This window comes from Rhincodon typus, chromosome 18, assembly GCF_021869965.1.
Source record: "Rhincodon typus isolate 14 chromosome 18, sRhiTyp1.1, whole genome shotgun sequence".
Lineage (NCBI taxonomy): Eukaryota > Metazoa > Chordata > Chondrichthyes > Orectolobiformes > Rhincodontidae > Rhincodon > Rhincodon typus.
The window spans coordinates 26,814,122-26,824,698 of NC_063349.1; the positions used below are offsets into that span (position 1 = coordinate 26,814,122).

The 10,577-nt window shown below is 41.9% G+C and overlaps 1 protein-coding gene across 1 annotated transcript; it reads right to left on the bottom strand.

Annotated features, from left to right (window-relative positions):
• Positions 1-2,760, bottom strand: LOC125485342. The gene is made up of 4 exons (XM_048607653.1): positions 2,686-2,760; positions 2,441-2,615; positions 1,304-1,438; positions 1-864 (listed from the first exon to the last, which is right to left on the bottom strand). The coding sequence occupies exons 1-4, from the start codon at positions 2,758-2,760 to the stop codon at positions 194-196; spliced, it is 1,056 nt and encodes a 351-aa protein (XP_048463610.1). The 3' UTR covers positions 1-193.
• Between the last annotated feature and the right edge of the window lie 7,817 nt (positions 2,761-10,577).

A 10,577-nucleotide genomic window follows, 5' to 3' on the forward strand; every position in this document is an offset into this window, starting at 1 on the left:
ACATCATGCGTATAATGCGCGTACGGAAAGGTTTTGGTCATCAATTCTCAGCGTACGTGGTTTAAATGGGTTCCCTCTTTCAGTGATATGACAAATCAATGATAATTCTTTAAAGTGTTCCATTATAATTATTGATTCAAGCCATTTGGTATAATCTGATTGTAATGGGTGCTCATTGTACATGTTTTGTTTTCTACCCAGCATCACCTGGCTGGACAGTTTCACAGTAACCCCTGTTTTTCCTGCATTGTGCCGCTATCCACAGAAGAGTACACAAACAGGTCAATGTGATTAATGAAATCATCAACAAGGGAGTCAACAAAACCTCTGGGCCCAGTTGCCAAGGTGAAGGAGTAGTGATGTTAGCAATGGTCTGATTCTTGTCAGAGGTCCCTTTGGTGGTGTTCCCCTGGTTCAGAGGGAGGATGTTAGAAGTCGGTGTAACATAAGCAGATCCTTGGGTATAGTAGTTGGCAGCTGGGAAGTGAGAGAGCTGGACCATTCCTTGCGTCATGATGCGAATGGCCACATCGCCTTCGACTAAGGCTGGAGCCTCTGACGGCTCAGGTGAGTAGGTTCGGCTCCTACTAGCACCACTTGAAATATTTTGAGAATCGTTGCTGGACACTAGATTGAATATGGAAGGAAGAGGTATCTGTGGTGGCAGTGACACAGACTTATTCCAGTTGTAAGTGGGAAGAGTGGCTTGTGATGGAAGGGAAATGTACCTGTTGTGGTGGCGTTGCTTCTCCAAACCGAGATATTCTGAATTATTAAATCTTGATGCGTTGGTTGAGAAACGAAAGCTTGGCTCTCTACCTTTAATACGGCGATTTCCAAAAATGAGCAAATCTGGATCCTGTCCTGTGGACGAATTAAGTGAAAACTGAGGCTCTCGAAATTGAAGCAAAATGTCATCATTTACTTAACAGCTTGAGACTGACAGTGAAAATCACGTTCTCCTTCAGGTGTCTCTGTGTTAAATTCTTACAGATGCTTCATTCGCCAAAGGAAGAACTTGAATTCATCCAGCATCATTTACATTCTTGAACCTCTTCAAAGCGCATTGCAAAGCGAATTACTTTGAAGTAAAGTCGCAGTTATGTTGATAGCAAATCTATTTCGGCATATGTTTATTGAAGCATGAATATTGGCGATTTGTAGCTAGATTACGCTGAAATAACTAACTGCTTTATTATTGGTTTTCAAATCATAATCAAACACTTGCAATAAAATATAAAAAACAACTGCATGGATATTATTAACCCATTCGCTTTTGAATGTCATGACGTGGTGTGTTTACCTCTTGTAACGTTAAAGAGTATAAAATCAATCTTCCTTCTCATTATGCAACTTTCCTGACTTGGGCAGTTGAGGTGAAAACAGTTGGAACGGCTCTGATCTTGAACAAGTTTGAAAACGGCTATGTTACAAGTATCTGTAATAAATGGAAAGCAAGGACGAATTACCTGGAAAAGTTATTCAGATATGGTGTCTAAGAGTTGCGGGGGGTGGGTGGGGGGAGGTGTTGCGCAGAGGGAGTGCTCTTACACGAGAGATCCCATACCCACTGATTAAAAAGATACAGGGGGACTCGCCAGCATTCTTTTTCCAGGCAACAGACAAGACTGCATTATCTGAATTGGAGAATGCAGAATAAGCGGTGCAGTATGCCTGCAGAAGACCAATAGAAAGTACATACGAGCTTCAGGATCATGTTATGCAGAAGCAATAAGCAGCGCAGTTATTGTTACCGGCTGAATGAAAGCAAGTAGAGTGGCATTTAGCATGCAGCAGAAAGGTCGTACCACACCTGGGCTGGGCTGGACTGCAGGAACATAACGATCATTGTATTGAAACAAAGTACAGTTTCATGAAACTTAAGCTTCACCCAAAATGACAGTCTTATCGATCAACAATGTTCTTAATTCTTTTAGTCAAATCTGCTCTTCAATGCAAATTCCAGCCTCGTTTTATATTATCTTTAGGAATCCATAAATTTGGAATCGAAACGTTTTGTTTAAAACTAATAAACCTCGTAAACAAGTAAAAAATGTTATAGCTGAGGTATTTGTTTTGATTGAGCGGTGATAAATCGTTAGGGAGGCCAATATCAACCGTCGTCTTGATCAGTTGTTTTTCTGACATCGGGTTACTCATTTGCGACCTTAATAATAACTGGCTTATCTCGAAGATAACACGGATTTTTTTCCTTCTGTATCCCTAGTGCAGGCATTTGCCTCCGACGCGCGTTGAGCGATTACAGACGACAAGCAACAATTATGTTATTCATAGTGAATATAGTTAAATCGGATTTGGATAATTAATTAATCATGAAAGGTTATCCTTGGCAGGATGGGTGGGAAGAGGAGAGATGATTTACTGCAAATTCCGGTCGGCTGCAGTTCTGAAGGCAGATTGGAGACTCTGTGAAACTCACCATTCCGCCTGAGGCAGCAAGTCCGGCTGCACTGCCGAGCCGTCTTCGCGTAGTAATAATTGACCAAATGGGCGCCTCTGCTCCTGGACAGAGGCACATCTATAAGTACCCCCGGAAGACGATGCATCCAGCAGTTTCTATAAAATACTGTAGGCGAACACCGAGAAGCTGATTTCTGGAAAACAGCAAAGAATATCAGCAAGGACAAGGTGAGAATCATAGTTTCAGATCTGACGGGGGCGAGCAATCTTCAGTGTCCGCGCTCTTGCAACAATATACTTATTAAGGCGAGATAGTGCTTCTGAGCCAGAATTGACCATGTCCAGTATGGCATTGCTTCAAGATTTTTTTAATGACAATGGGGAAAGTGGGAGTGGGTGTAGTCGCTGACATTTTGGACTGACGCTTCTTAATTATTATCCGATGTTTTCATTATCGGCAGGTGAGTTTCTGATCGTTCAAACAATCAATTTCCTGTCCCTATCTGGAATTCGTACAGAGTCGAGTTACTGGAAAGTAAGTTAGAGAATTTTACGCTTTGTAAGAGTTTAACATTGTACAGGGCTTAATTGCGTTTTAATAGTCATATTTAAGGTGACAATGAATCTAAATGTTACAAGAATGTGTGTTAAGTTTTTGTAAGTACAAGTACACTCGTCGCGAATCAAACAGGGAAAGAGATGTTCAGCTGGATTTTCACGAATGGCTGCACTACAGCCACATCTCTCTGTCGCCCTCCGGATCCTTTATATTGGCATCAGTTAGGGTTTACCAAGTTTCAACATGAATCCTGCCGAAGTAACTCTGACATCTTCCGTGGACCAGTGATTGGAAATCCTCTTATTATTTCGGGAATGAGCTTGTGGTGGACCTTTTCTCCCCCATTAATGGTTGTATTACTTACGACCATGAAATATAAAATTCGAAAATTAAATCTTGTATATCCGAGCAAGTTTATTGTTTTATGTAAGCAAGATTTTAGTGAGCTTTTTTAATATCAGTCATGCAAAACACTGAATATTTAATTCATCCCCACGAGGCTAACATTGTCTAATAAAGTCGAGGATAATCAGAGGGAAATATTCCCCCCATACCTCACCCCATGAGTACACCCACGGTACTGTGAGATCTCATTATTGGGAGAAAAAAGTCGACCGAGAATTGCGTAACATTCATTATCAAGGAAAACAATTCGTCCACACTTGGCAAAGTTGAAAGAAAACATTGTTCTCAAGGACAAGCTTAAGTTGTACATGATGTAGTTTAATTCTAAATAGAGACATCAGCACATTTTTGACACTGAATGTGCATTTCAGTCGTTGCAAAGAGTAACATTTCACCAACTCAGCCTTCGCATCTGCGTAATAGAAGTTTCTTGGGACAGTTCCGTATTGTACTATATAAACAGAAGTCCCTTGTTTTACAAACAGTGCTACTTTTGAGATAGCTCATTTAACTCATAAATTGAGGCAGTGATAGGATTTATCTGTAGCCAACAGAGAATGTCAGGACCACATATAAAGCAAGGTAAAGTGAATTGGTAATTCTGTTTGTTATTGCAACAGCATGTGCTTTTTTTTTGAGAAGGCCACTTCTCTGAGTTATACAAATGTGGGTTGGTGGTAAAGCTCCCTGTTACATTGACTTGATTTATGGCTGCATAACTAACTGTAATCTTGCTTTTATCCCTTTGCATAAATTTTATATTCCAGGTAATCTACAACAATTAATTAAGTTCAGAGTACGGTATAAATTGTGATTAATTTACTGCCTTTACTGTCATTACAATTTACTGTCATTACAATTAAACTGAGTTATTTTCATAACGTATTGTTGAAAGGACTCAGACCTCAAAAGTTAACCCTGTTTTCTCTACAGATGCTGCCACACCTATTGAGTATTTCCAGATTTTCTGTTCATATTTCAGGACATGACTGAATTGTGTAGTATATGAACTCTGTTGTTTGAGTTAAATTCACACCACAGTATTTGAACTGAATGTATTGTGTCTTATTTAATTCGCAAAAGACAATTGAAAATTTATAGAAACAACTCAACATAATTTCTGTCATTTTCTGGTGTTTGACCTTCTTCAGATAAGAGATATCCTCGGGGATAGATCACTACCCACATGGAGGACCCTGTCAATAGCAAATGCACCCAGATTATTTAATGCACAGCCAGTTGTAAATTAACTCCAATCTTTGCACAGCATCTTTTGTCTCCAGTGTGTCAGATCAGGAATACCCACTAGCAAACTTTGTTATTTTTCAATTACAATCAAAATTTAGTGCCAAATTAGGGTTCTTTTCAATAAATTCATATCCACTGACAACTAGACAATGATGCAAGATAATTTCAAATAATAACAATCAGCAGAGACAGACAAGACTCTAATCCCATTATTCTGGGTGGAGGACAAATTCATATTCAAGAACCAAAAGGATGTTTGCAAATGAAGCAGAGTAAAAAAGACCAACTGGTTGTACATGTTACAGCATGTGTGCATCGGCAACCCACTTTTCAAAACACTTATAACTGAGAGCTATCAAAAACAAAAGAAAAGCCTTGGGCTAATCTAGGAAATATTTTTAATAAATTTCTCAAAGAACTCTTCTCAAAAAGGCAATCAACCAATCTTCAACAACATGCAGTACACTTGACTTCAGTTCCAGATATGTCCTATTATTTCAGAATTTGGGGGTATTCTTTCTCACTCATAAGACAGTTTAAGATATTTTATATTTATTTAAATACAACTTCCTTTTGAAGACCTGTATTGAATCCACATTTAGTATATGGCGATCCATTCCAAGATCAATGTCTCATAGAATCCCTACAGGGCGGAAGCAGGCCATTCGGCTCATTGATTCCAAACTGACCATCCAAAGAGCATCCCACTCAGACCCACTCCCCTACCCTTATTCCTGTAACCCTGCATTTCCATCGGCTAATCCATCTAGTCTGCATATCCCTGGACACTACGGTCAATTTAGCATGGCCTATCCACCTAACCTGTACATCTTTGGAGTGTGGGATGAAATCAGAGCACCTGGGGGAAACCCACGCAGACACGGGGACAATATGCAAACCCCACACAGACTGTCACATGAGGGCGGAATCAAACTTGGGCCCCTGGCGCTGTGAGGCATCAGTGCCACCATGCCACCTGTCTCTGTAAAGTGAAGTACTTCTTGAGATCTAACCTATGTTTTCTTAGTTTGTACAAATGCCATTTAGATTTTCTCCACCCCCTTCAATTTCCAGTGTTTTTTTTATCAACTCCATTTCTCATTATCATGATTTCATTAGCATGATGTAGAATAGCATAATGTCATTGGATGACATATTTAAATGGAGTTATATCACAGTACAGAATTAACCCCTTCAAAATGCTCACAGATTGAATGCTTCAGATTCAACTGACAGATATCATCAAGCAAGTCAAGGGCACTAAGTCATGTAATATGACTATGTAATGTGACTATATGACTGTGTAATTGGATATAATCTGGGAAGACAATTTTTTTTGTATTCATTTGTGGGTTGTAGGTGTCACTGGCTGGCCAGCATTTCTTGCCCATCCCTAGTTTCCCTTGAGAAGGTGGTGGTGAGCTGCCTTCTTGAACTGCTGCAGTCCTCCTGCTGTGAGTTGACCCACAATGCTATTAGGGAGGGAATTCCAGGATTCTGAACCAATGACAGTGAAGGAATGGCAATATATTTCCAAATCAGGATGATGAGTGGCTTGGTGGGGAACTTGGAGGTGGTGGTGTTCCCATATGTCTGATGCCCTGGTCCTTCTAGATGGATTTGGAAGGTGTTGTCTCAGGGTCTTTGGTGAATTTCTGCAGTGCATCTTGTAGATAATACACACTGCTACTACTGAGCCTTGGTGGTGGAGGTAGTGGATGCTTGTGGATGTAGTGCCCATAAAATGGGCTGCTTTGTCCTGGATGGTGTCAAGCTTCTTAAGTGTTGTTGGCAAGTGGGGAGTATTCCATCACACTCCTGACTTGTGCCTTGTAGATGATGGACAGGCTTTGAAGAGTCAGGAGGTGAATTACTCATCACAGTATTCCTAGCTTCTGGCTTGCTCTTGTAGCCACTATGTTTATGTGGTGAGTCCAGTTGAGTTTCTGCTCAATGATAACCCCCAGGATGTTGATAGCAGGGGATTCAGTGATGGTAACACCATTGAATGTCAAGGGGTGGTGGTTAGATTGTCTGTTATTGGTGATGGTCATAGCCTGGCATTTGTGTGGCGTGAATGTCACTTGACTCTTGTCAGCCCAAGCCTGGATATCGTCCAGATCTTGTTGCATTTGAACATGGATTCTTCATTATCTGAGGAGTCACAAATGGTGCTGAACATTGTTCCATCATCAGTTCAACATCCTCACTTCTGACCTTATGATAGAAAGAAGGTCATTGATGAAGCAGCTAAAGATGGTTAGGCCTAGGACACTACCCTGAGGAACTGCTGCAGACATGTCCTGGAGCTGAGATGATTGACCTCCAACCACTACGATCATCTTCCTATGTGTCAGGTATGACTCCAACCCCAATACCCATTGATTCCAGTTTTGCTCAGGCTCCTTGATGCCACAGTCAGTCAAATGCAGCCTTGATATCAAGGGCTGTCACTCTCACCTCACCTCTGGATTTCAGCTGTTTTGTCCATGTTTGAACCAAGGCTGCAATGAGGTCAGGAGCTGAGTGGCCTTGGCGGAACCCAAACTGGGCATCGCTGAGCACTGACAATGGCATAATCGTAAAGTTACTGGTCTCGCAATGCAGAATCTCAGGCAATGCTCTAGGGATCTAAGTTCTATTCCCACCAAGGCAAGTGGTGAAATCTGAATTCAATAAAAAAAGTGAAAAGCTAACCTCAAGGCAATGATGTAACCATTGTTGGTTGTCATAAAACCTGCTATCCTTACTTGATCTGACCTTACCGTACTCAGACACGTAGTGGGATGGACTAGAAAGCCACTCAGTTGTATCAAAACACTTCAAAATCTAAGGAAAGGAATGTAAGCAGATGAACAGTTTGGTTTTGACCTAAGCACTAGAAATAATAATGGCAAGCTGCCTCACAGACTAGTCAAGCAACAGCCTGACATAGTCATATTAATGAATCACATGACTGTCCCAGAACCCATCATCACCATCACTGGGTATATTCTCACTGTGGGACAGGTCAATGAGAGGTGAGCGCACTGTGTTGTACAGTTGGGAAGGAGCTGGCCCCCTGAAATCTCATGGTATCAGGTCAAACATGGGCAATAAGACCCATGCTGTAAACTCTTGCTTATTACCACCCATTGCTCCCAACCCCTCAGCTGATGTTGAATCAATACTCCATGCTGAACATCGCTTGGATCAAGCACTAGGGGTGGTAAGGATACAGAATGTATTCTGGGTGGGAGGTTTCAATGTTCATTACCAACAGCTCATTTTTAGCTCACTGCTAACTAAGCATCAGACCAAATCTTAAAGGGCATAGCTGAGTTGACTGAGGAAAACAACAGGAGGGAAAATTTACTTGACTTCGTCATTACCAATCTTCCTATCACAGATGCATCCTTCTATGACAATGATGGTAGGAATGAGCACTGCACAGCATTTGTTGAGACCGGTCCCATCTGACATTGAAGGTAACCTCCATCATATTGTATGACACTTTCACCGTGCAAAACTTTGAATAGATTTAGCAACTCAAAATTGGGCATCTGTGTGGCACTGTGGGCCATCGGCAGCAGCATAATTGTATTCAGCCACCACTATGTAACCTCTTGGCCTGGCATAGTCCCCCTTTCACCATTACTATCAAGCTGGGAGATCAATGCTGGTTTAATGAAAAGTGCAGAAGGGCATGGCAGGAGCAGCACCGGGCAAACCTAAAAATAAGGTGTCAAACCTGGACCACTTGAAACCCAAACAGTGGTAACAGCATGCAATAGGTAGGACTAACCAATCCCAAACTAACAGATCAGATCTAAGCTCTGCAGGCCTGAGCAATGGGCGCTGCTGACATCTTTTGCCTTCCTCCTACAACATCCTTACTCTTTCATGGCCTGTGTCCAAAGGTCGTGGTGTGAATAAGTTGGTCAGCAATGTCTGTGGCAGGGAGGTGCACAACGCAAACAGGGAGTCAACGTATGGATGGCCAGGAATTAGAGACCCTACATGTCTGTGTCCTCTTCACTGCAGGGGTCTGGGTGCAATGTGCTTTCTGTTTCAAAGCCTTCACATTGCTGGGTCTGCAGGACAACCCCTGACAGGTAAAAACACTTAACACAACTACTCTGAGTGTGGTTACATCAATCTTCTTCCCCATTGCGCAGATTCGAGTTCCAACACGATGGAAGGTGATAATGAACGTTCCTCAGTCAGTGGCTGGCAGCCTCTGCTTCAACATGTCAGTAAGCCCCCAAATATCCAAAATCCCTTCCTGGTTACTCTTCCCATTAACCCCATCAGTTTTCCACCTCTATGTGCCCACCGAACCCATCTACATGAACCTGCCCAGCCTTCACACTCAGCCCCTGGCATATGAGGTGACCATGCCAGATGTGGTCATATATTGCCCCATGCTTGAAGCCCTCCTGACCATGGAAGAACTCCCTCCCACATGACCTCCTTCCCATTCATGCTTTATGCTATCCCTCCCTTATAAATATTGTTGTCACACTGTTTGTCAAAAGAATAAAAGTTGGAGCCTTTATTAGCTGAGACATAGGGTTTAAGGGCAGGAAGTTGATGCTGGATCTGTATAAAACATTGGTTAGGCCACACCGTGTGTTGTGTGCAGTTATGGAATCCGCATTCTTGGAGGGATGCAGTTGCACTGCAGAGGGTGCAGTGTAGATTTACCAGGATGTTGCCTGGGCTGAAGGAATTGGATATATTGGGATTGTTTTATTTGGAGCAGAGGAGACTGAGGGGTTACATGATTGAGATATATAAAATTAGCAAGGGCATAGACAAGGTAATTAGGAAGAAACCTCTCCCCATGATGGAGGGATCAATGACCAGAGACAGGAGGTTTAGAGAGGATGGAAGGAAAAATTGTTTTCACCCAGAAGGTGGTGGGAATCTGGAACTCGCTGCCTGTAAGAGTGGGAGAGGCAAAAATCCTCATAACATTTAGGAAGTATTTACACATACACTGGCGATACCAAAGTTATACAAGGCTACGGGCCAAGCGCTGGATAGTTGCATTAATAAAAACTGAAAGAACTGTGGATGCTGTAAATTAGGAACAAAAACTGAAGTTGCTGGAAAAGCTCAGCAGGTCTGGCAGCATCTGTGAACAAAAATCAGAGTTAATGTTTCGGGTCTGGTGACTGTTCCTCTAACAATTTCTGTTAGATAGTTGTATGGTTGTTTTTTGACAGGTACAGACTCAATGGGCTGAACAGCCTTTTCCTGTGCTGCAGACCTCTATGACTCTGACTGTAAGATGCTCTTGACATCGAGATCGGCCTCTTCAGATTCTGATACAAATCTCAGACATCTATGCGATTTCCCAAATAGTTGTATTTTGTTCAGTACAAGCAGGACTTGAGGTACATGCTAATGTTTGGATACCAGTACGAAAATATAACAACAATGCTGTTGTGTGCTGTGTGGAACCATTGGCCCAGCACCACTACACTTATCATGTACATGTGTGATCCCTCCTCTGCCTGTCCTTCAGTGAGGCAACATCAGCAGATAGTTCCCAAACCTTGGCGAAATGCCCCTAAACCTCAAGTTATAAGGGCATTCTTTCTTACATTCTTGTTAGCCAACAAAAGGGATGGATAACGACTAACCAATCATTCCTCTGTTATTTGAGCTGCCCATTTACAAAATATTGTCTCATACTCATCTGTTCACTCAGGTCAGTTAAATATCTCATAATTCCTGAAGTCACTAGCTTATCTACTCTCGGACCCTTATGAGCGTGTCAATATTTCAATGCTAGCACCTGGTCAAAGCAAAACAAAATGGTGGCCTTGCTATTCAGCTATATTGTATGATTTCAAGGTACTACTGCTTTTCTGTCCCTTTATTTGGATCTCTGAAATCCTACCAAGTTGTAATATTTTGGTTTCACATTTACATTCTGCTTTTACACTCCATTTAA